The sequence below is a fragment of the Balaenoptera musculus genome, chromosome 18, assembly GCF_009873245.2.
Source record: "Balaenoptera musculus isolate JJ_BM4_2016_0621 chromosome 18, mBalMus1.pri.v3, whole genome shotgun sequence".
NCBI classification, from domain to species: Eukaryota; Metazoa; Chordata; class Mammalia; order Artiodactyla; family Balaenopteridae; genus Balaenoptera; species Balaenoptera musculus.
The window spans coordinates 11,914,158-11,941,102 of NC_045802.1; the positions used below are offsets into that span (position 1 = coordinate 11,914,158).

A 26,945-nucleotide genomic window follows, 5' to 3' on the forward strand; every position below is an offset into this window, starting at 1 on the left:
TAATGATGCTTCAATAATGGATAACATCTTAGACTCAATGAAGCGAGTTAGGTTTACAGACTTATTTCCCAAGGTTTACAACTCATGAGCTCCCACATACAATGTTAGTTCATCCTTTCTTCACTGGAAAGTGCAATAGATACATAAAGCAATAGATTTCTTGTAACTCAAACTAAAGTTTTGGTGTTAGATTTTAAAAGGATTCACAAATGCTGATGTCTATAGAGGTCAGACAGGGAATAAACTAGTGAAGCTGGCCAGATGGCAGTGCATGCATGGGTCACATGAGTGGTGGGTGTTAAAAAAGAGTCTGTGCTTCTGATGAGTGTTGCCATGAAGGAATGCTAATGAGGTAATGTCAGATCTTCTGATTTTTTCTGAGAGAAGCCAGAAAATCCAAATTACTGTATGAAATTCCCCAACCTATAAATGTTGGCTCAAATAGAAACCATGTCTGTGAGCTGAATCTAGCCCATGGGATGCCATTGTGTGACATCTGGCTGAATGTAAGCCCCTATGGCATCCTGGCTAGAATGTAACCTCTACAAGAGCAGGAATCTCTATCTGTTTTGTTTGATGAGTATCAGAGATCTGTAGAAGGGTACCGGGTACTAGTAGGTACTCAATAAATATATGTTTTATGAATAACATTAAGTCTCTCTGACTCATGCAGAACAATATATAGAGAAATAGAAATATGTAGAATTTTCTAAGATACCATTTCTTAATATAGAAATTATTAAATTTAATATTTAAATTATTAAATGGATAATATAGAAAGAATCCACCTTATAATTAACTGTAAGTAGTTGTTTAGGATTTTTTACTTGATATATTTGGAAAAATTGTATTAATGGAAAAATTCCATTATATGACAAAAAATTCCATATAGCAAAAACTCGTTTTATGGTGTTATCCAGCTAATTTCTACTTAACCTTCAAACCTTAGCTCATGTTCTTTTTCTGGAAGTCCCTTTCCTAACAGCCCTGCTCTTCCCCCCGCATTCTCCACCTGAGTTTCAGTCCATTACTCCTCCAGGCTCCCTGGCCCTCTGGGCTGGCCTCCCCCATGGTCCTACCTACCATGTGCCCTGATGTCCTCATCTCATGTCCTTATGGGCTGAAAACTTCCGGAGGGCAGTCTGCTGTCTGATTTTATATCCCTTGGTGTGAAGTAAATATTCAACAAATGTCCGTTAACTGAATTGTTCTTGTGGTATTGAATTGCAAGAGTAAAGAACTCTGAAGTTTTCTCTGCTACTGTGCTTTTCTCTTTTCAGGCTACATTTCAGTTTTGCCCAAATGCCCTACCATTTCCCCACTTCCGTATTCAAACATTTTTTGACTCTGTAGGACGAAATCACAGCCCTGACCTGCAGAGATTCACAGTCTGAGCAAACAGACACACGTAAGGAATTATGTGTTGAAGTCCATGATAAAGGGGAAAATATGCTGTGAGAATATGGAGGCCATTGATTATGATTTAGGAAGGATTTCTGGGAAGGATTTAGAATGCTGCCCAAGGTTAGCATGAAAGGAGGCATTTTCTCCTCCATCGTAACAACTACGCAGTTGCTGTGCATCATAGGTTGCAGCATGGGCTGTGTATATCTCCGGGCACGCGCCCATACAAAGTACCTCCCTTTTTTTTTAATTTCTAAAAGGATTTAATATGTTTAAAGAAATGAAATAGACAATCAAAAATATGAGCTGGTGACAGAGAGATGAAGCCATAAAAATTTATCAGTTTTTTTTTCCTTTTCTGCTCTACAGTAGTTTTATTCGTGTCTCTGTTCAAAGCCCAACCTCACCATGGAAAACAATATTTTTCTCCTTGTCAGCATCACTTTTTTAAAAAATCAAACTCTTCAAACATATACAAAAGTAGAGAGAATAATATAACAAATAATAATATAACAAATATCCATTTGCCCAATAACAATAGTCAACAGTAGTACCTCCCTTCTTGATGAAAAAGAAGACACTGATGACTTCCTAAAAGTGGGGGAGCACAGAAAGCATATGACAGGGGGAGCCAGTCAGGAAAGTCAGTAGGTGCTCACTTCCCATTCAAATATTTTAATAGACTTAGGGGAGACAGCATGCTTTTTCAAGATCGGAAAGACCTGTGCAATTTAAAATCAGAGGGCAAGGAATTATTAGAAAGCAGGACTACACAATAGCTGAAAGATAAATACTGGAATAAGAACCTTTAGGTAGATCACAGGAAGAGGGATTCAGTTTAGTCTTAAAATAAATAAATGTTGAATGTTGGGAATCGATTGTCTTAATGCAAGGGTGAGATTGAGCACAACTTGAAATTTACCCTGATGCCATTTGAGAGCCATTTAAGATATGTATGTGTGTGTGTATTGTGCCTCAGTCCAAAAGGATCAGAGGCAGGACCTACTGAAGAGAACCGTACAGAAGATTTCTGGAAATTAAATCTGTTTCAGAACATTTTCTAATGTAATTTTGATATTTCCCTTCCAGAAAAAAAAGTCAAGCAAAACATGTTTGTTGATTCATTCTTTCTGTGAGCATTTAAAGGCTACCTACTAAATGCAAGGCACTGATCTAGAGATTTAAATGTGTTTGATTTTACTTCTTTCTCCCTACCCGCAACCTGGTCCTCTATCTGGAGGAGGAAAAACACAAGCAATGGTATCTATTGCTAGAGAGATTTAGTTCATGATACATTAAGCTAGGTATTGGACCTTTTCTATCTAGGGCAGCTTTAACAATACAATGAGTAACTTTTTTTGATTTTCAAATAATTCTCAAGAGTTTATTGTTCAGAATGTGAACCTAACCAGAAATGGTCTCTCCCCCCTTTCTAATCATAAATCTTGCATTGGGGAGATAAAGTATGATGGTATCTATGTGAGTACAATTTAGTGAAATAGTCACACTTCACATATGAGTGGACACATGCAAATAAATGTATACATTAAAACTGGACAGCGGGCTTCCCTGGTGGCGCAGTGGTTGGGAATCTGCCTGCCAATGCGGGGGACACGGGTTCGAGCCCTGGTCTGGGAGGATCCCACATGCCGCGGAGCAACTGGGCCCGTGAGCCACAACTACTGAGCCTGAGCGTCTGGAACCTCTGCTCCGCAACAAGCGAGGCCGCGATGGTGAGAGGCCCGCGCACCGCGATGAGGAGTGGCCCCCACTCGCCGCAACTGGAGAAAGCCCTCACACAGAGACGAAGACCCAACACAGCCAAAAATAAACATAATAGATAAATAATAAAAATAAAAATTTAAAAAAAAAAAAAAAACTGGACAGCACGTAAAGAGATTTAATAACTCGTCCTGTTGCCTCTGCAAGTAAAAGAACCAAAACTCCATTTATGCAATTGCTAAAATATGGCAGATAATGATGCATTCATGTTTAATATTGCTAATAAATTTCAAAATTCACATTTTTATTGATAAACATTTTCTTGAAATGCAGTCTAGGAGGACAGATTATTAAATTTAAAGACTTTATAAATGAGAATTGTAGATAGTGACGGGATTAGTAGCAGTGCTGTGTCGAGAGCCACCTACCACCTTACCTGACTCCCAAGCACTCAGCAATGACTTTCGAATTTCACTTTTATGTGCAACCACAGTGCACACAATTTTAGGGGAAAAATTAGCATGGTAACAGAGTAATAATCATAGTAAATATTGTGCTTCTCCTTGTTGACTTAAATTACATACTTACAATATTTCAGAAAAATATTTCTGTTAATCTAGCTTAATATATTGAAATTTTTCCCTGTAGAATTTATGTATAGAAGAAATACTTAAATCTCTTATAAGAGTATCTCTTTAACATACACACAAAAAAGGCATATTTTACACTCCAGACAGTCTGAGATCTAGAGTTATTTTTATCTATTGGAAGTCACAAAATCTCATTAATATTTCCATCTGCATAGGTTTTAATGACATATTGCATAGGTCAGGATGCCCCAAGAATTATTTCTTCTTTGGGTTAGTTCTTTCTAAATTTTCAGGAAATTTTTGAGAGAAATGAATTCATACCTTATAAATAATATTCCAGGATTCATCTTAGAATAGCATAGCACACTAAAATATATTTTTTGTAGTGAAAGTCTTGCCGTATTTGATTATTATACAAAAGTCTTAATGTTCTTTCTACTGATCTCCCTCTGAATTGGTTAGAACACATGATTATTTGATTTTATTTTATATCCTTAGTGGACTGTATGTCTCATTCTTTTTTTTCCCATTAAGATTCCAGAAGCTTATTTCATTAGAGATCCCCATACGTTCCTTCTTACAAAGGACTTTATTAAGGTATATGTGTTGTATTTAGTGTTCAGCGTGTTCTTTGGTCTCTAGCTGCATGCATGCACTCACAGGATAACATTTCCACATTTAACCCCTGCTTCTAAATAAGAATAGTGACTTGGTTAATGGAAGCATGTTTGGAAGGAGAAGCAAAGCTTGTCTACAAAATACTAACACTTGGATGATTTTGCACCCTGGGAGAAGAGCACCCGGTGAATTTTCTGGACTCTTTTCATGGCTGACTTGGGATACACTTGCATTGTCAAAGAGTGTGTTGACCTCTCTCGTTGATGCATATTGATTATGACAATTACTCTCCTTCCCCTGCAGGCCATGGAGGCACAGATACAGAACTTTGGACAAACGCCATCTCAGTTGCTTATTGAGCCACATCCGCCTCGGAGCTCTGCCATGCACCTGGTAAGACATAGCAGCTTGTGGAACATTTTGGACCTGAGTATAGATCAAATAAAATAGTGATTTTTAGCAGCATTTTAAAAGGCTCCTCACTTTATTGGCTAACTCTTCAGCCTCAGTATATACTGATTACCCGAGGGAGAAACAGAGAAAGGAGTAGAGTTCTTACCTTTAAGTTGGGCTTCAACTAGCCCAATTTTGGATTCACAAAAATAGCCATCCTCTCTGACTATATATGCATCTACGTAAAAACTCCTTTGTACACATGCAGCCTTACAGACACGCACCAGCACCAAAATTAGATTACATTTACAAATTAGAATGGAAATATAATATAAACACAATATGATGCTGCCCAATTTAATCTTTTTGGGCAAGGTAGGGTAGGGGAAGTAGTTCATCTTAAGAAAAGGAAAGAAATATAATTTACAGCCACTTCAGGGAGGCTGTAGAGAAGAGGGGTTAAGAATAAGGGCCTCAGAGCCAGACTTGTGTCAAACACCGTCTCTTGCCACGAACTAATGAATGAATTGGGCAAGGTATTTAAGCTCTCTGTTTACATTTCAGCATCTGTAACTGGGGGTAAAAATAGTACCAACCCTGAAAACGTAATGACTCAATACTGAATATTGCACTTAGACCAGCCCCTGGCATACAAGTGCTCGGTGAATGGTAGCTAAAATGTGTCAGCAACCACAGCAGCTACTTACGTTAAAAGGTGTATTCTCATTTGTCAAAGGAAAAGGTAATATTCTTTTCATTTTAATCTGAATTTCAAAAATCAGTTTTCATAACAAAACAGTCCTTTTTTTCAGTTTTTAGCAAATGGTGAACATTTCCCTCTTTATCTAATTTGAAGAAGGTAAAAATTTTTCCAAGAAGCTACTTTAGAATTTACTTTTTAACTGTGATTTTCCACTAAGTTTTTACTGAAAAAAAAAGAAAAATGTTTGAAGGTAAAAATGTGTTTGCAACATGAATTACAGTTCATCAGTGTTTCTAGACAGTTATCAAGGCACCAGACACCCTAGTATTGGAATAAAATGCTCCTGAACATTGTCCGTAATATATGTGTAAACAAACGTATCAGTTGTTATTTCATGACGGAAGTATTGTTCTCACCTTTCATTTATTCTATCAGTTACTTAACAAGTTAGTATTGAGCCCCTTCTGTGTGCCAGGCACGACCTTAAGCACTGGCGACACAGAGATAATACATCCTCTTCAACTTCAAGGAATTGATAGTTGAACACCTACTGAAACACATAAATGAATGTGTGTGTTTGAAAACGTTTCTTTTCCTCTACAATAACTCGTTTCAGCCCCCTTGATTAGTCACTAATGAACTCTGCTGCTTGAAGTGGGTCCTCGCGTGCAGCCAAGCAAAGAGGCTTTCACCACGTGCGCTGCTCCCATCCAAACACCCAGACACAGTGTAGACGCGGAGCCTCCAGACCTGAGATGAAGCGTTTTTAATAAACTGTCCAAGAGAATATCTCTCACACTTTATTTTATGAAATGCTTTGGCAGAAGAGTTGTATTCCCCTGTTAGTTTTCTCTGTTTAATAATGATAATAAAAATATTTATCCTGGAGAAATGCCCAGTCAGAACTCATTACTTTCCTAGGGGAAATTGTTAGAGACTAAATTGGCATAGAACTGTTTATAAAGAAAATAAGCTTTTTAAGTTTGTGTAGCAGAGGATTCATATATATGTGTATATATAATAGTGAACAATTACAAGACATGCATGAAAGCTAAATAATGGTTATTTCCAGCATCCCTATTTTGTGTCTTTTATGTAATAATGTTTATAGTAATTTATAGTACTAAATAGTAGTTCTTATAGTGTCTACTTTCTATCAAGTCAGATGCTAGATGATTGAGAAACAAAGATTAAAAAAGAGAAGAGAGTGTTATCCCTCAGGAAGCTCACCATCCAGCAGGGGAAGGAGACCGTAGTCATCAGAGCCGCAGCAGAAATGCACACACAGCGCTGACAAGGGAGGCTGTGATATTTTAATTATTTAGACTGTAGCCATGACCCCAGATCAACCAGGTAAAAAATGAAAGAATCAGTTCACTGCATATTTCATGTAAACAGTGTCAGTAACTGACTTGACTGATTTTTCCACCAAACTGATGTTGTAACTGCACTGAATAATTACGCTCCGTCATGTGGACGTATCTCCAACTCCTCATATCGTCTGGCGGTACCTAAATTGCGGCTGGTCTTTACTAATCGGGTGTCCTCTCAGCGACTTCGCAGAGTCCCTGCTCGCTTCTCTGTGCCACCCTCTCAGACCAGAGTGCCGACTGCTCGGCTCTTGGTTTGTGCTCTTGCTAGCCTGTTTTAATTTCATCCTCCCCCGAGCTTTCACTAACTGTGTCATTCCTTTTGTTTTCTTTGCTCTCTTCCCTTTCTATTCAACAGTGTTTCCTTCCACAGAGTCCACTCATGTTTAAAGATCAGATGCAGCAGGATGTGATCATGGTGCTGAAGTTTCCATCAAATTCTCCAGTAACGCATGTGGCAGCCAACACGCTCCCCCACCTGACCATCCCTGCGGTGGTGACCGTGACCTGCAGCAGACTGTTTGCAGTGAACCGATGGCACAACACAGTGGGTATGTGTACCTGAGGGAGCCCCTTACTAACGGGTTCTTAGAAGCCACGCTCCAGGTAAGGTAGGGTAGGCGTGCTGCGGGCTAGCAAGGGCGCCAGATGAGCTGCAGAAAGGGGCAGAGTACATAACTGCCGAACCTAACTGATTAACTCTTGTCTGTCTTATTCACTGCTGCTGTCTTTTAGTGCTGCACAGAATGCTTGGCTAATGGTTAAGGATCCAATAAGTATGTGACAAATTGAAGCAGTCCTACAGATAATTCAGGTCCTCCCACCCTGCCCCCCCAGGGGAAAAAAAAACAAACACTTTTATCCCATATTAAACAAAAGTGATTTTGAATCTAGATTTTCTAGATGATGGTTTCAAATCCTCTTTCTTCCACTTCATTAATTCGTTTAGGAAATACCTGAATGACCACTTTGTGTCAATGGTCCTGGGCACTGGGAGTACAACAGTGAACAAGATGAACAGCATGGCTCTCTCTGTGGAGCTTAAGAGTCTTTGAGAAAAGACAAAATCTAAATTGTTCAGTGCTTTCACGTGTGTTTTCTCCAAACTCATTCCTGAAGTTTCCAGCCAGTATATCTTGAAGTGATATAATAATATAAAAATTAGACATATTGATACTTATCTAGCCAGGACAGGAATGGATGTGACTAATTGATTTAGCTGACCCAGTTCATCACTTAAGATCTCCCTGGAAGCCCAAGGATTCCCATGTCTCTAAGACTGAATGATGAGCCACGCCAAATTCACCTGACTCTTTCTATTCTACTGACTTCTGCATCATTCTGAAAAACCAAACGACTTTTAGCTTAATCTCCTAAGAGTTTCTAAATGCCACTACTTTATGGTTATTGGCGATATTTTCAACATGAGGTAGAACGACTTCCATTCAATCAGAAATATGCAGCAGACATCTTTTAAAAATAGGACTTTATTCACAGGAGTCTTAGCCTCTCGAAATGTTTTGCATTGAAAGAAAGCTATGAAGAATTGATCTTTTCTTTAGAATTGTTTAAAAGTTTTATATGTTGTATAACCACACGTAAAAAATTATGACTAATGAATTCAGTCAAGCTCCAAATATTAATCCTCTGAAAGTAGCTTTTAAGTTAAGATTTTAGGTGTGGCTCAATTTTGTACCTTCAGTTGACTTGTCATCTGTTGAAAGAAGGCCCACTTAGATGGGATCCCCATCTTCCTCTCTGCCTTGACCCAGGTGGACCTGTGCCCATACCCATCCCTACTTGTAGGCATGACCTTTTCTTAGATTTCAGCTCTCTGATGGGTTCAAGAAATTTTGTAATCTTCTACTTTATCCAGCTTTTTCTTCTTGTTAGGATAACACTCTTCCCAGCTTTCTCCATCTTAAGTGGAGACGAGCAGTCCCCGCTGTGATGATTTTTTTAAGAGTGTCTACAAAAACATGTAGTGTGACTGAATCATTCTTGCGGTAATTTACCAAATAATTTTTAAGCAAATATATATATTGTATAATCATTATAAAACACTGCTTATTAGGAAATTCCTCCTTTCTGAGAATTTTATGGTCATTTTCTCTTTTAATTAATCTTTAGGCCTCAGGGGAGCTCCAGGTTACTCCTTGGATCAAGCCCATCATCTTCCCATTGAAATGGATCCACTCATTGGTATGTTAGCAACAAAAATACATCTTCATGGAGGCTGCCTCTCCACAGATACCTACGTGGTTATTTATCACAAATGATAGTTGAATAATATTTTTTTCTGCCACAAATTAATGTGCGGATAACATCAAATTACCATCAAGGAGCTGTGCAAATCATAACATGCCATCTAAGAATTTGTTGGTATTAACCTAATTATTTGTGGCATTTTCTTGGTATTTTAGGAGGTCATTTAGGTTGCTTCTAAACAACGCAAATGATTCCAAACTGTTCTTTCTTTCAGCCTCAACTCTTCCTTAACAACTTTATATTATTTGAAATATATAAGGACTCAAAGCTATTAGTAAAGAAAACTAATACTAAAGAATTTCTTTTCTGGAAATCTCCATTCACTAGAGCTAAACATTTTTTTAATTAAAGATTTCATATGAATTGCAAACTCGGGAGCTATAACTATTTGCAGCAGATATTCCAAGTACTTTAAAATAATCACATACACATTTATTAGCTGTGTGATCCAGAGCAAGTGCCTTAATCTCTCTGGGCCTCAGTTTCATGTCTGCAAGATGGTTCCTAATCATGTTCGTTGTGCCTGTCCTCATGGGATCTTATGAGAACTAAATTAGAAAAAAATTGAACATGGTATGAAAAATTATAAAGCCATACACAAGTTACGGTATTTTTTTCTTAGATTAATCCACCCTACATCTTTGAACCCAGAAATAGGATGAGAGACAGCCATTTGGGTTAGTTCCTTATACTCCAACACAAAATAGCACTTACATTTCTTTGGGAGAATATACACTTAGGACAAGGAATATTTTTAGAGTTGAGGTCTAGCTGTTTCTCTGCTGAAAAGACATCGACAGTGTCACGTACAGCTGGAGTGTAACTGTGGAAAAATTAATAGCTGTATTCTAATTAATCAAGGACCAATTACATAGTGTTCAAGAGACTCGGGACGTTTGCTTTCCTTTTCCTTTGCTGTTTTTAAAATTATTTTTTACGTTTTACCTTCTCTAGTAATTACTATTATAGTGTTCGCAGATATCCACAAATAGTAGCACTTAGATTTAATCGGTGTTAGAAAGTGATGTTGATCTTCTACATCTGCATTTTCTGTTTAAGAATTCAGCCCAGGGATTTAGCCTGAAAGGACGGCGTGGGGTAAGGCACAGGCTGGCATACAGACAGGCACCAGGGAAATCAGATGGCGTGTCTGAGTTCCTGACTTCATTCAGATTCGGTCCCAGTGCTACCCACTGACTCTCTGCCTGTCTCTTTCCTCCCCAGTCCCTCTCCCATCTTTCTCATTCCTCTCCTCCCCTGCCAGACCGTTCTGGAAAGGCTTCTGTTTGTTGACAATCCAGGTCTTTAAAGCTGCTGACCTAAAGTTCCCTGAGGGGCTGCCTACATAACAACACCCCTCCCACAAATCCCTACTTTCTTCTTTTCATACGAATTGTAAATGCCATCAGAAAATGACAGATGGAGGCAAATATTAAGACATTTATCTCCTTCTGTAACATACTTCATACAATATTTATTCCTCCTTATTATTGAACTTGTTGGACACTAATGAACTTGTGCAGGGTGAACATCTATTGAAGTTAGTGCATTTAAATATTTTTATTATGTTGTAAATTCACATCTTGAATTCCTCATATCGGTGGAGAACTTAAATTTCCAACAAGTTTTTAATATATAATATGGTTCATAAATAATCACTGCTACTAAAGAGTTTATATTTCTCATGGGGAAATGTTAAAATCTTAATAATCTTATAGCCTTAAGAACCCATTTCTAGGTAAATGAAGCATAAAAGTATTCCTTCTATAAGTGGTTGGTGAAACTCTTGTGGAATCTTTCTTTAAAGTTCTTTTTCTATTTATGTTTAGCCAATAACTCTGGTGTGAACAAACGGCAGATCACAGACCTTGTTGACCAGAGCATACAAATCAACGCCCATTGTTTTGTGGTCACAGCAGACAATCGCTATATTCTTATCTGTGGATTCTGGGATAAGAGCTTCAGAGTTTATTCTACAGAAACAGGTAAACTGAGCTATGAAATGCCTATCCTCTTCAAAATGCCAATTGTTACACCTAAAGCTTCATATGAAATCATACTTAATAATGTAGGCATTTTCATCTTGAGTGCCGAGATTCAAATTAAATGCTCACATTGTAAGTAAATGACTACTTATAATTTTATCCACTCTGAACTTCAGTGTGAGCTGAGCCCTGAGTTCATAGGACAACTGGGACTACGGTCCCCTTCCCACAAATCAGGTCCAATAAAAGACCTTAAACCTCCCCTTAGTCTGGCCCAACCCTGAAAAAAAAAATCATGATTGTGTTATTTTATGTTCTTTTCTTAAGAAGTCCCAAGTGACATTCTTGTATCACTTTTTCAGAAGCAACTCAAGAAACCAAATCTGTAGCTAGATTTTGTTACAAAATTACCTTGTAAGTTTGCCGGTCTATAGATTCACTTTTCACAAATCTAATAAAGTAAAGTTAAGCTTATTACCATTTAAAGAAAAATAGCAAATGAATTTGATCTACCATTTCTGTGTTTCAGGGAAACTAACTCAGATTGTATTTGGCCATTGGGATGTGGTGACGTGCTTGGCCAGGTCTGAGTCATACATAGGTGGGGACTGCTACATCGTGTCTGGGTCTCGAGATGCTACCCTGCTTCTCTGGTACTGGAGTGGGCGACACCATATCATAGGAGACAACCCGAACAGCAGTAAGTATTTGTCTAGAATTGTCCTACCAGACTAAGAACTCATTTAAACATGTTTTGCTCTTTTAATTTTCCTAATAGTTTTTGCTGGTGTTGTAAGGGTTTTAAAATACGAAAGCTTAAGCAGCAAACATCTGTGTTGGAATGTGGCTATATTCAAAGTGTACAAAAGAGCGACCACTATAACCTGCAGCCTGAGGAAACTCCCAGATCCCCTCACATTGACCCTGTGCTCAGCAGTCCTTCCCCAGTCTCCAAATGTCCCCATCCTTCCGAAATTTCCTTCAGCGTCATCTGGTCCATTCAACTTCGTATGATTTCTCTCAGCCAGGTGTAGTGTCTCCCCTCTCTGAATTTCCATATGTTTTATTTGTGCCTCAAGAGGACACTTACTGCTGTCTACCATGGGGTGTAGTAAATATTTGTTTATTTATTTGACAATGACTGAATACCCCCTTCAGATTAGGCCCTGGTGAGGCAAAGCTGAATAAGATGATTTCTTTGCTTGGTATGATTCCTGAGTGTTTTTTATTCAAAAGTGCTCCCGAAAATATCCTGTAGGAAAAAAATGGGGGGACTGCAGAGTAAAACAATGTTAGAAAACACCGCATATACTCTTACTTTCTATGTGAGCTCTGAAAGCCTTACACAAATAAAGCTGTTGATAACCCACAGTTTCTCAAACATGTTTTCCGTGGAACCTTTTGTTCATGGAAGAGCAGTTATTATTCCTTGGAGCTGCTCTTCTGAGGAAACACTGAAGTGGACCATGAGACCCTCTCTCTGCATCTTAAGTCTCTGGTTCCTGGCATAGTTGCACAAATAGGTTTTCAATAAATATTGTTGAATGACTGAAGAACTGGCTAAGACATTTCCTAGAAATAATTACTGTCTTTAATTACCAAGCTTTCAATAGTTCACATACACATGTTTCCTGTAAAATAGAGAATGGTTTCTGTAAAGTGTTGATAATGGCAAGTACCTAAACCAGGATTATTCTAATTATGATTCGTACATTGGGCACAGCTTTAACAGTACTCTAAAATAAACTGAAACATGAGTTTGGGAATATTTGTGATGAAACAGAGGTAGGAATTTTCCAGGAATGCTGTGCACCTGCCACTGAAATACTATAAAAGTAGAGAAGAAAAGACGTGTACAGGACGCTGTGTTGTAACTACATGGCTGGTCCCTTCCAGCCTGTGAGAGAGCTGGGCATGGAAAGCTTCATATATATATGTGTGTATATGCATACATACACACACACACATATATATATGTATATGTATATACATATACATATATATATAAAGGTGGTAGGAGAATGAACAGGAGGACCGGGTGACTTATTCTTGTTGCCTATAGCTAGAGGTGAAGAACAGTAAATGAAGAAACTAAAAGTGTATTATGAAGTAGTGTCTCTTAGTGTAGATACTGAATAAGAGAAAGTGCCTCTGCTCTAAGTTGTGAACTAAGATGTGATATTGGTTTGAGGAAAACACATATTCAGTGTTGCTTGATTTCAAACCAGCTCAACTAATTAGCTACCAATTCTACATTATACTGAATATCATACTCTAAATACTAGTAAGTTAACCTCCTTATTTACTCTCTTTTTTAAAACCATATCCTTAAAAAAGGAAACTTCATTTTTAGCAGGATTTGTGTGTGTGTGTGTGTGTGTGTGTGCGTGCGTGTGTAAAAAATGTTTGGTCTACTTTATTATTTTTAAACATGGTACATTATCACATGTATTTTATCTAATTGTATTTTTACGTATTTCCCAGTTTCCTTTTTTCCTTTTAGATGCGTGTAGTGTCCATAAGAAGAAAAGTTGAGTTAAGCAGCAGGGCTGTGTGGTATCTTCCGTCCATTATTAACACAAATTAGAAGTTATTAGACAGAAAAAAATTTTGAAGAAGCAGAATAGGGTTTTAAATCCAATTAATTAACATCTTCAAAGTGAAGCTCAAAAATGATGAAAATGATATTCCAAAAAGAGAATTCATTTCTTAAAAACTACCATTTGGCAGCAGAGAAGATAATATAATGTCCTGCTATGAGGTATACATATAGCTGACTCACTTTGTTATACAGCAGAAACTAACACACCACTATAAAGCAATTATGCTCCAATAAAGATGTTTAAAAAAAAAAGGAATTTTAAAGAAAAATGTTAAATTATAGTAATTATCTGTTAACTACTTTATTTTCTAATGATCTTTTAAACCAAATGATGGTTAACAGTTGATTGTATCTTTTGTTCCATCACTTAGCAAGAAAAGTTAAATGTAGTAATATTTAGAGTGTTTAAAGTTCCTTTCAACAGGAGCTATGTAAATAGAAATGTTTATGTTAATCCTTAAGAACAAAACTGTGAATACTGGATTTGTTAAAATGTAGAATTTTATTTAAGTTTTAAATAAAGACAAGATTATCCTTAAGACATTATTGCATAATATTATCCCTACAGTATTGCCTCCATTTAGGGGGATTTATTTTTTGATTAAAAACTGTTGTCATCATTATGAACCTTAAGGACTTCCATAAAACCCACCCTGCCAAGACTTTCCTAGGCATTTAATGTGGGCATATGTAATGTGGTTCCATTTTATCCATTATCCTTAACATAAAGGGAGAAATATGCTCTTCTAGATTAAACAGGATGAGTAGCTCAAGTATTAGTCAAGCAGCAAGCATGTATTAAATGTCTGCTGTGTGCTGGTACTACCTTAACATAAAGGGAGAAATATGCTCTTCTAGATTAAACAGGATGAGTAGCTCAAGTATTAGTCAAGCAGCAAGCATGTATTAAATGTCTGCTGTGTGCTGGTACTACCTTAGCATCTGGGAGTGCTGGGTAGTCAAATTCTGACTTTATGGGGTTTACAAAAGCCTATATTATGACCACGAAATTGCCTGTCCTGCTTGGAAGTACTGAATATACTGAGTATTACATGAGTCTTGAATTGCTATCAGATAATATTTAGTATCATAACTACTTGTATCTACAAAATGCTTAACATTACATCTTGGGCACAAATTGTTGATTATGTAAAAACTGGTTTCAGCTTTTTGCCATGCGGATAGTAAAAATCATAATAGTAAAACACAGTAAAAAATAATAATTAGTCATATTTAGTATTTGATTGACTCGATTGATTTGTGACTCAGTCTGTGAAAACAGCCAACCTAGCAGCTCATGTAGGCATGCCTAGAGAGACCGTATATTTTGGTCAGTTCACTTTTTTGCGAAGGCAGTCAGAGCACACACTGAATTGACTGTCACATCAAGGATCAGCCGTGGGTGTTGACACAGATGTAGTCCTTGCCATCAGAAAACTCACAAAATGAAAGGAAAGGGGTTTTTTTTGGTGTTTTTTTTTTCCTGTTTTATTTTATTCTAGCTACCAATTCACAGGTCAGAGAATCAGGCTATATGTTCTTTCTGTCTCATAATGCATTGCTACACAAGACCAAAAAGCTAGTTATATCTAAATTCATATTAAAGTGTGTGACACAATGCCCTTAGGTTTCAAGGGCTGTATATATTAACCTCGACTTGAAGGGGGACGTCCTAGCATGAAACGTAATATCCCAGTAGCTGTTAGAATTCAGGACTTGGTCTTGGTGTGGACATTGAATTCGCTTTGTGTGTCAGAGGCTGAATCATATTTATCCAGCACAACACCATAACGGATTCATAATAGGATTCATTTACTCACCCTATGTGCACATCACTAAAACTTCCTCAAGATAAACTCAGGTGCTTTAATATATGTATGTTTCTTTTGCATTGTCATCCTTATTTTTTAATGGCTAGCTCTGTTAGTGCCACAGAGAAAAAATAAGTAATGTTTGTGAATTTTTTTAGGTAGGTTTGAAAGAGTTAATGGTTTCATTGTGTCAAATATATTGTTGTGACTAACTTGGACATCTCATAAATAAATCTTTTTCTAATTATTTTTATAGTTTTAATGAATTTGCCGCAAAGACAATGAAAATGTGTAAGCAGATTATTATAGAGTTTTAGACCATAAAAGAAACAAGCAGAGGCTAGCTGGCAGAGGTTCCAGTTGAATTATAGTTGTTTTATTAATATATTTAATGCTAATATTCATTGTTGCTCTTTCAAACTTGTGACTTTGAACATAGACAGTTTTCTTGTAGATGTAAAATAGGCCCCTGACTAGATAACAGAATTGCAGAGATGTGAGGGACAGATGCTTTCATCTGAAACAGACTTTTACACAAATTCTGAAACTAATTTGGAAGTGATAAAAATTAATTTGCGCACTTTAATTGGAAGCAGGCTATCGCATGAAAGGAAGGAGAGCAGAGCAGGCAATTTGTGCTAAAAGCTGATTGAATTTTTTGTCAGGTAGGTATCTTGGACTTGGCTGCTTATCCTCCTGAGCCCTTCTTTGCAATATATTACAGCCCGTCTCTGACTGGTGTTCTTTAAAAGGATCAATGCTATTCCTGTTGAATCCCTAGAGCCCCAAATTTCATTGATCTTGGGACTTGACATTTCTCATTACGTGCTGTAGCTTCCAACGAGATAGTCACAAGAGGGGCAAGTCAACATTGTCTCTTCAGCAGACACTTATAATACATTGGGACCTCGGCTCCAAATCCAATCGGCTTGTAAAGTGTGTGGTTTTAATGTTTATACCAGATATAACGTGCCTGATAGAGAGTTTGTTGACATTTTAAAAATCATAGCCACAGGAAACTTTGAAAGAGAATTTACTGTTCATCTTTTCAAATCAAATCTACAAATATGCGTTGAGTAATATGTATGACATTGTTATCATGCTTTTTCTATTTCACTTTTGAAAAACAAGTCTTCAGCTCACGTTTGAGCATTATACAAACTATGAAACAAGAAGCCCATTGAAAAGGAGACTCCAGCTGTGCACACATCCCTTCCCTGGGCTCCCATTGTGTTAGCTTCAACTCTGGACACTGACCCTCCCGCCAGCCCCAACCTGTCACTAAACATCTGCCAAATCACATCCCTCGCTTTGTCTGCATCCAGCCTTCTTTTAAAACAACCATCCTGGTGCCCAGCTCCACAGCCACCACTAACCAGTGGTGTTACAGGGGATGAAGAAAGCGTGGACAAAGAATAGCCTGAAGATATTTTATATATATATAATATGATATATATATATATATATATATATATATATATATATATATATATATATATGATGAGTTTGTCTCACTTCTCAGAGCAAGGAATCTTAACTAGGGTTTAGTAAATGTTAAACCTCTTCTCATTAACTTTGAGAGGAAGCATAGTTACATGTGTAATAATTCTTACCTCGTAGAGCTTTCTGAGGGCCAAAAGATAATGTCTATAATGTAGCATCCCTAACACGGGGCCCATTCTTCAGGAGACCTCTCAGCCCTCCCATTCCCTCAGCCCAACGTTAGGAGACATTATAGGGTTCCTGACTAAGAAGGGGGCTGCTTGCCACTCAGTTTCTGCTTTTCCTTCCCCTTTATGGAACTGAGGCTGCAAGGGTCTTTGTCCTGGGTCAGAAGCAATATAAAAAACAAGAGTGACTAATATGTTCTCGTGATCAGGGAGCCTCGGATCTATACCAGCGGGCTCTCTGGGCATCATGCAGAAACCTCTACCTCCTTGGGAAAGGCAGGTGGATTATACAATTGATTGGGGAAGGAGATGGTAGGACAGTAAGGTACTGTGGCCTAGATCCAGGTTCAGGACCTCAAGGGAAGAGATCTGCCCTGAAACAGCAGGGCTCAGAGGAAAATGTGGTCAGTGTCCTCTCTGAAGAAGAAAAAGAACAACTTAGAGTCAGTGAATAAATAGGTTCGTACCTATCTTCTATTTTTCATCAAGTACTCTGTGATTGTGTGATAAAATGAAACCACATCATGGGACGTTTTCCAACCCATGGAATGTTTTGATGTGGATTACCTTGTGACCTGTGGAAAATGCAGGCCCGGGTGTTTCTGGTGCTCGGGCCAGAAACCTCTGCAGCAGCCTTCAGGCGGCTGAAGACACAGTACCTCAATAGGAACTCCTCACAAACTAAGTTTTTCTGAGCTACCCCAGCAAACGTCTAACATAATTTTTTCAAAATAAAGCTTGAAATCAGAGTAGTGATGAAACTGCTGCACCCTTTGAAATCTTTTGTTCTGGGATTTCAAGTCAAAAATCCATGATTTTTATATAGTATAAACGTGAATGAAAATACCTTCTGCAGTGATTCTTCAGTGACTCAGCAAAGGTCGCAGATAAAACCTGAATGTCATACATCATCAAGAGGTTCATTTTCCGACTCCCCCAGAACTGCACTGAGGATCGCAGAAAAACTCTGCTGTTTTTGTTTAGCTCCAATTCAGAAGAACCAAAGCTTCCCCTGCATATTAGTAGTCCCATAAATGAGGTTGAAAATAATAAGAACCATGAGCAATCTTTACTTTGATCCTTTCTCTGGAAGCCACAGACTATCACATTGACAATGCTCTCCTTGTCAGTTCTCTGTGGATAGCAGCATCTAACGCCTTTGTACTCTTTTTCATCATCCATTTTGAGAATATTGAAATATCTTGTGATAAAAATGAGGTGGAATCTGTTTACTATAAGACTTTTATATTTGGAGTTTCCAAATGCTTGCCTGTAAGGAGTCTCAAAATTGGACGTGTTTGTTCATCATGCATAGTAATTCCATCACCCAGAAAGCTCTTCTCCTGAGGAAATGACTAGGGAAGGAGGGCAGTGGTGCTATGGTCCTTAGAGGAGAGGTCTCACCTGCACCTCCCTCTGCGCAGGGCCCTTTAACCCGTAGCTACATCCATCAATTGTGATGTGACAGTGACAGAATATCCCTAGGATTTTGAATGATTGTTGGGGTGTGTGACATCTGTCCCTGACAATGAAATGAAATGTAGGGAATATGCTTTCCCCCTGCTGCAGGTTCTCCAACTCAAAACCCCTGAATAACATTTTATTTACTTTTCTATAGTTGAAAGAGGGAAACAGTGCTTTCAGGGGCCCTACAAAATCCCCTAATAATTAAGTTTCACAGTTTATTCAAATGATCTGGGGGAATTGTAATGAAAAATAAAACATTTTAAGCTTTCTAAATCAGAGGTAAGCCTTTGAAAAACTTTATTTTCTAATATAAAATATATCACATACATAAGGAAGATTTTTTAATATTTTTATACATTTTATAAATTCCCTGCAGTAGAACTAGATTGCTTTCTACTTTTTCTGTAGCATATAAGGGAAAGGTTTAGAAAACTCTATATAAATTGTATTAAACATATAATTGCAGGATTTTTAATTCTTCCGTCTCTCCAAGAAAAAATAATCACTTAGAAAAATTAAGGATGATATTACACATAAAATCTTATCAATAATTAATCTTCATTTTGTCAGGGAACTCAGGGCATCTGTGAAGCATAAGTTTATAAATTATATAAATATGTTTCGGACAAATCTAGGACTGCTGACAAATCTAAAAGGATACTCTGCCAATACTCAAACACATTATAGCAAGATACGTAAATTTAGAATAAAATGGCAAACTAAGGTGGGCTTTCAGCTCTCCCTCCCATACTCCATCTAAGTAAGAAATGCCTCAAAAGCAGAATGGAGGCTCACATGGTGGATCTGAGGAAACTCACGGAAAACTGTGAGCAGTCCCTGGAGAGACAGAAGACCGCTGGGTCTGAAGGAGGAGATATTGGCAGAGGGGAAGAGTGTTGGGTGCCTTGCTGGGTAGGGCGTTTTAGTTGTGCGCTTTCTTCCCAGAATTTCCCACGATCTATTGATGCCTTCCCTCCTGCCACGGTGGGGCAGGGAATGGGAGCACCAGTCCAGCTGCTCAGGGCTGCGGCATCACATCAGTGTCAAGGGAGGGGCTGCCCAGGAGGTGGGCACAAGTGCCATCCCTTTGACATTCACTTCCCCCACTGCCCCCTCTACAGTGGGGGCCAGGGGATTGCAACCCGGGAGGCAGCTCTCAGAAAGAGCAGCGTCGCTGAGACCAAAGCATAGGATGTTTTTCTGAGAGACAAGATGAGGGAGGGGTGGTTCAACCCCATCCAGAATATGAGTGCACAGAGGAAAACAGGCCAGCATGCAGGATCTCAAGCACCATAAAGGAAAGATCACAGACTCAACAACCAGGTGAAGCAGAATGAACGGAAGAGAAAAATACGGAATTCTTTAAAAAGGCATAATATTCTCTAAGATATAAGAAAGGGGGTCAGAGAGGTTAAGTAACTGGCTCATGGTCACACAGCTAATAAATGCCCTTACTAAACAATGATTGCTATTTTAAACGGTCAATTTAATGGCATAGCTCTTCATTCCCGCCATTGGTCTGTAGTGACTCACCGCTGCTGTTCCTTTGCAGGTGACTATCCTGCACCAAGAGCTGTCCTCACGGGCCACGACCATGAAGTTGTCTGTGTTTCTGTCTGTGCAGAACTTGGACTTGTTATCAGTGGTGCTAAAGGTCAGAAGACATTTCTTTCATTTTAGGTCTTTAAACACTATATGATTTTCACAAATTAACCATGATTTATGATTTATTTCCTTTAGGAGGTTCTCCATAGACAAATGTAATCCCTAGGTTTTTTGTAGCTGTTTAGTTTTATTATTAATATTTGCTAGTACTAATATAAAATAGATATAAAATATTATGTAGTATTTTGTGTTCACCAGCATTCTAGCCAGAACACTGGTAAATTAAACTGCAGCACACCCATATGATGCAGTCATTACAGATAACATTTAAAAGACAAGGGGAGGGGACTTCCCTGGTGGCTCAGTGGTTAAGAATCCGCCTGCCAATGCAGGGGACACAGGTTCGATCCTTGGTCCAGGAAGATTCCACGTGCCGCGGAGCAACTAAGACCGTGTGTCACAACTACTGAGCCTGCACTCTAGAGCCCGCAAACCACAACTACTGAAGCCCGCGTGCCTAAAGCCCGAGCTCCGCTACAAGAGAAGCCACCGCAATGAGAAGCCCACACATGGCAACGAAGAGTAGCCCCTGCTTGCCGCAACTAGAGAAAGCCTGTGTGCAGCTATGAAGACCCAACGCAGCCAAACATAAAAATATAGTAAAAAAAATAAAAAATAAAAAAAATGAAAGACAAGGGGAAGATATCCGTGATGGTGGGGCCCATGGGGGGCCCAGGCTGCTCATCAGACACAGCCTTGGATCCAACCCCCTCCACAAGTCATTTTCTTCTCAAGGCTGGGGACTGTGTAGTGGTAGATGGGAAAGGAAATATGATGACTTAGTTCTTCTGACTTTTTGTGGAAAAAGTACTGTTTCGGGAAAAGTCAGGAAACTTGAATTCTAATTCTGGCTGAGATACCAATTCTCCATGGGAGGCTCCGGGGCAGTAAGGAGCCTAATGCTTAGGAGAAACTGAAAGAAAACCAAAGGGGCCGAGTGTGGTGAGGACACCATGGACGTAAGGAGACAAAGGCTGAAGAGGTGAGGGGCCCCCACGGCACAAGTATTTGCAATTTGTATTTTATTTTGAGTATAATGGGAAACCATTGAAGTCTTTTAGCAAGGTGATGAGATGATCAGATTTGGTTTTTAGGAGCTTATTCTGGCTGCTTTATAGATAATGGGTATCATGCCTAAAGGTAGGGACACTGTGTTTTTGTATTTAAGAATAAATAACCCAGGGAGGGACAGATAGGATATTTTCAATAAATGTCTTTTAATGTCTGTTTTAGAAATAACATGTAATATCATTCTATTCTGTAAAGAAAAAAAAAGAAAAAAAGGAAAGGGAAGGAAAACAAGAGACGCAGTATGCATAGGGAAAAACAGTAATTTTCTATAGATGATGGTTGATACTAGAAGTGATTGCTATTTTTTTTTCTCTAACTCTTCGTATTTTCTGGAATGCACATCTATTACTTTAGTAATCAGGAAAACATTTAGGTATAGCCTTATAATGTCACTTGTTTTGTAAAATGTGTATCTACTGAAATCAATTGTTTGAAAAATAAGAATGTAATTCATGCATGGTTTTATGGAGTTTTTCTGGGCATCGTGGGGGACAGGTAATACCAAACTACATTAACCAATTATTTGTATGAACTTGACTACTGAATGTTTTATCTTAAAATTTCTACCTGAGAAAAAATAAGTCACTCCCCATACTACTTTTACATTCTCGCCTCACTCTTCATTTATTTAAAAAAGAAAAAGTGTTCCTACAGTCTGAATTACTTGATTCCTTTTCTTAATTTTGCCTTTTTCATTTTATATATAGACTATAGAAAGGTAAAACTTATTATTTGATAGTATTGTATTTATGTGGTACAATTAAAATTTTGATGATACTAAAGAAAATTAGTGATTGTTTTGATAATTCTCCTGAACTTTCTAAAGAAAAATTTCTAAACACATATTAAGAGAAGACTTCGACATACAGTCTTTTATTCTCATGTAATGTATGAACTGTATCCTTTTTTAATGAATATTATCTCATGAAGGAAAAGAACAACTACTGACCTAGATAAAAAGTTTGGAAGACACATGTGTGTTATGTAACAGTTCTCTGTACTTGTTCTGTTGAAATCTAACATCAGTGCTTGGCTCTTGCCACCATAGTTCTTTTCTTTTCTACCTTCTTTCAACAACTCTGAGTGTATTATTCAGGTACAGTTGGCAGGTGTGTGGGAGCTAATAACGTGACTGGTCGTCACCAATGACTCTGGCCTTGCTGTTCCCTGCTCTGCAGAGGGCCCTTGCCTCGTCCACACAATCACCGGAGATTTGCTAAGAGCCCTCGAAGGACCAGAAAACTGCTTGTTCCCACGCTTGATTTCTGTCTCCAGTGAAGGCCACTGTATCATCTACTATGAACGAGGGCGATTCAGCAATTTCAGCATCAATGGGAAACTTTTGGCTCAAATGGAGATCAACGATTCGACAAGGGTAAATCTGCATGTTCCATGCTAACTGGGGACCTAGCCAAGAGGTTAAAGATTGACTATTTTACATTAAATGACTCATAATAGAATTTCTCTGGTATCCAGGTAAATGTGTGTTGGTTTGTAAAAGCACATAAATTCATGTTGATTGATGCTTTGAACAAACCCAAAATTCATTTAATCCCAAGTAGTTAACTCAGTGAATTAGACTTTGGAGGTGATGGCTGTAGTTTGATTAGAGGTTAGACCCTTAAGGAGATTTTTCCTAATCTCTTACAAACAATTGTTCCCGCGTTGCACTCCCCTGACATTAAAAGTGAGTTTATTGTCAAAGAATCTTATCTTCTGAACCCTAGACCAAAATTACATACCAAATTGCCCATCACTCGCAAATGAATTAGAATTGCTGGTTTATCATTATTAAAAACAGCTTTTAAATATGCTTCTGCCATTTGTTCTAAAAGTCTTGACATAGCTAGTATTCAGAACTTAACAAAACATCATGTTACTTAATTCTCAAGTTCTTTCTGGATTAGACTGATAATATTCTCTTTGGGACTTCTGTTATTTTGTAACCTAAATTGGTTTTAATAAGATCCTTTGTTTATGTAAGAACTTTGATGAATTCCACATTGGAAAGCCTATGGATTGGACTTGAGAAAACTTGGACAAGTGGCTAAACGTAGAAAATAATGACAAGGGACTTGTATTAAGTGCCTTTCAGTAGTGCCCACTGATCTTTTGGGAAACACCGAGAGAAATGGTTGCTTTTCTGCCTTGTCCAAAGGCCATTCTCCTGAGTAGCGATGGCCAGAACCTGGTGACCGGAGGGGACAATGGTGTGGTGGAGGTTTGGCAGGCCTGTGACTTCAAGCAGCTGTACATTTACCCCGGATGTGATGCTGGCATTAGAGCAATGGACTTATCCCATGACCAGAGGTGAGCCATGCTGGGGAGAAATGTGATCACTCAAGAACTGTCATTGAAAGTTCTTAACATTTTACCAAGGGTGAAACCTGCCGTGAAGAAGATTCCAGCATCCAGATGGAAGAAAGACTAGTGCAGAAAAGGGTAAATTGAGGAGAGGAGTAAGTACTGTTAAGAAAGGATTCTGGTAAGAAGGAAACAGAGGAAGAGAATAAGGGGGAAAAAAAGAAAGAAATGGGTCTGAAGAAAAACAGGCGCATCTAGACGCTGCCCAAAATGTAGAATTATCCCCACCAACTTCTCTGTTCTCACATCCTTACCTGGTCTCAGACAGGCCTGCCTGGCTTACATTATGTGAAAGAAACACATATTTTTTAGCAGAGTCTTGGCTTGAGGCATACATCTAGCTAAATGCAGCCAAATGCAAAGTACAGACTACAGCTGGCCTCTGTTTTAAAAATACGAGGCACTTATTACTTGAAACAATCTCCAACACACCCCTCCCCGATTTTCTTATTCACATATCTGCCATTTATGTTATTTTGCGGTATTTTATGTATTTCCCTAAGACACTATAATCTTTTCTTGGAAAGAATTGACAGGAATGTTAACAAAGTAATATGATTTTCTATTGTTCCTCAATTTGCAACAAGATTTTGTTATTTCCTAAAGTTTGCCTTTGGGTTTATTATAAAGTGAAAAGAATAATTGGAATATAAAGTCTAAATTTCTAAATTTAAAAAATAAATTAAAACTCTATAATCTTAATATGGTAATTTCTCATTTTTTGCTATATATTTAACAGAAATAAGAAAAGCTTATTAACCGACTTATTTCAACTATGTGTATATTCTTTATAAGAGTATTGGTTCTAAAACAGTATGAATGTTAAGGCTTATATGATCAATTTAACAAAGCATCTTCACACTGTAGTAAAACAGTACTGAAGTCATCAAGAAAAGCAATGGAATTTAAGTTAGTTTGGGGAGGGGGTATTTGATCTGCAGCCCAACCTGTTTTAAAGAAAATTTAAGCAGATTATTATTAGAGTGTTCCAAAATGCTGTAGTCCGTATTCATAAATGGGAATGGTTTACCATGTAATTATTTTATATACATGGGTGTTTCTAAAGTATTTGAAATGATTTGTGTTCTTAAGTAGTTTAAATATTCTCCCGGATAGTCTTATTCATTCATGTATTCATGTTGCAAACATTTGCTGCCACCATCATAGATTAAGCACTGTGCACAGTCCTGAGGATACAAAACAAGATCACTGACCCCAAAGAGCTCAAATAATCATAATAAATGTATATGAGGGAAGCAGGAGCAGAGGAACAGAAGAAAGAAGTGATTAGCTCTTCTCAAGGGGTGCAGAGGGCAGGAAAGCTTTTGTAAGATCTTTATCCTTCACTCGGTATGGGGGAGAGAGTAGATGAGAGAGCATAGGCAAGGCTGTAGTCGTCTTAGTGGTCTCCCAGGAGGAGAAGGAAAGATACTAACCAAATTTCTATTTCTTTTTCAATCTCATCCTTAATTTCAATGATTATTGTTGTTTTATGATGTCCTTGATATGTTGGAACAGTAGCATATGCACATAAGTTACAGCTTGACAGATAAACATACAGTGAGGATGCCTACTCAGAAAGTGTTTATCTGATGAGTTGTCTGGTCAAAAGTTAATCAACACTTGGTCTGGCAGCCCAGGTGTTTTCGGAATTGATTCAGCTTCTCCTAGGAGAACCAAGAATACATTTTAATCCTATCTGAGGGCACGCAAAACTAAAACCTGGTGAACTTTGAGATCGTGCTATTGTTTAGTGTAAAGTAGAACCACATCAGTGATTTTGTGTCTCTCTTAACTACCGCCTCTGCTTTTCCAGGACTCTGATCACTGGCATGGCTTCTGGTAGCATTGTAGCTTTTAATATAGATTTTAATCGGTGGCATTATGAGCATCAGAACAGATACTGAAGACAAATGGAGAACCAAAAGCCAAGTTAAAGCTGAGAGCACAAGTGCTGCATGGAAAGGCAATATCTCTGGTGGAAAAAACCCGTCTACATCGACCTCCGTTTGTACATTCCATCACACCCAGCAATAGCTGTACATTGCAGTCAGCAGTCATTTTACTTTGTGTGTTTTTTCACTACTGAACACCAGCTGCTACCAAGCAAGCTTATATCATGTAAATTATATGAATTAGGAGATGTTTTGGTAATTATTTCATATCTTGTTGTTTATTGAGAAAAGGTAGTAGAATGTGTCACAAGAGACTTTTGACAATTCTGAGGAACCTTGTGTCCAGTTGTTACAAAGTTTAAGCTTCGAACCTAACCTGCATCCCATTTCCAGCCTCTTTTCAAGCTGAGAAAAAAAAAAAACAAAAAAAACACGTTTGATACTTTGTACATCAGATGCATCTTATTTAAAGGGATACTTTTGTAAAAGTAAAACCTTGTATAAAGAACAAAACATTTCTTAATTTTATTGTGGAGTTACAACGTGCATGTTCTTTAATCCTGAAGTCTTGATGGAACAGGTGCATTGACACTAGGAAATAGTAAGATCTGTCCAAGGACACAGCTTGTATGAAAGGATTGAATTTGGGCTCAATCAGTAATTTTTGACATTTTCACCAAAATACATAGTTTTGCACTTTTAAATCTAAATTCATCCCTTCTAAGTGAAATTTGCTCATAAAGCATTTGAATACTAAGCCATTATTTGCCATTTTGGTACTTGATACAAAGAAAATTCAGCCCTAACCTTCATAATTTGAAGACACAGCAGAAAGGGGGCTTAGGGATGAGGTCCTGGTTTTATTGTATAAATAGGAGTCCCGATCATTAGTTCCATAGTAATGACTTCCCAACTCCTGGACAACTCTTCCAGAATCATCCTGCTGGCTTAGCGTGTGTACATTAGGGGAGGAGAATCTGATGCTAACTTTTTTGCTGTTTCCCGCCCCCCCCCCTTTGGTTCTTGAATAGCTTAGTTTCTTTAATAATAAGTCAGACTTTATTATAACAATAACTGACGTTATTCTTTTAGGTTCTTGTGAAATTTTCACCTAAAGCCACATTCTTAGCCTAAGGCACTTCATCTTTTATGATATAAAATGATGGCTATCAAATGATTTTCCATACATTGTACTGATCAAGTTATACACCCAGGGGTATATACACTTTATTCATGTTTCTTCTTTGTATATTTGGTGACTGTATCGTCATAGATATGTACATATTGTGTCGGTAGGGCTATGAGGCATGTTACAGGAATGTAATTTTCTCAGAATTTACACTCACT

At 38.0% G+C, this 26,945-nt stretch overlaps 1 protein-coding gene across 8 annotated transcripts in view; it reads left to right on the forward strand.

Annotated features, from left to right (window-relative positions):
* NBEA (neurobeachin) overlaps positions 1–26,080 on the forward strand; it is a 602,800-nt gene extending 576,720 nt beyond the window's left edge. For 3 of the 8 annotated variants that reach the window (XM_036831611.1, XM_036831612.1, XM_036831613.1), the window contains 10 exons: positions 4,251–4,313; positions 4,638–4,727; positions 7,159–7,351; positions 8,931–9,002; positions 10,898–11,053; positions 11,583–11,753; positions 20,156–20,257; positions 22,518–22,714; positions 23,498–23,649; positions 25,520–26,080. In XM_036831611.1, coding sequence (XP_036687506.1) covers positions 4,251–4,313; positions 4,638–4,727; positions 7,159–7,351; positions 8,931–9,002; positions 10,898–11,053; positions 11,583–11,753; positions 20,156–20,257; positions 22,518–22,714; positions 23,498–23,649; positions 25,520–25,610 — 1,287 coding nt within the window. In that variant the 3' untranslated portion in view covers positions 25,611–26,080. The remainder of the gene's footprint in view (positions 1–4,250; positions 4,314–4,637; positions 4,728–7,158; positions 7,352–8,930; positions 9,003–10,897; positions 11,054–11,582; positions 11,754–20,155; positions 20,258–22,517; positions 22,715–23,497; positions 23,650–25,519) is intronic. The other 5 variants (XM_036831614.1, XM_036831615.1, XM_036831618.1 and 2 more) reach the window with 2 other exon arrangements.
* The last annotated feature ends 865 nt before the right edge of the window (positions 26,081–26,945 follow it).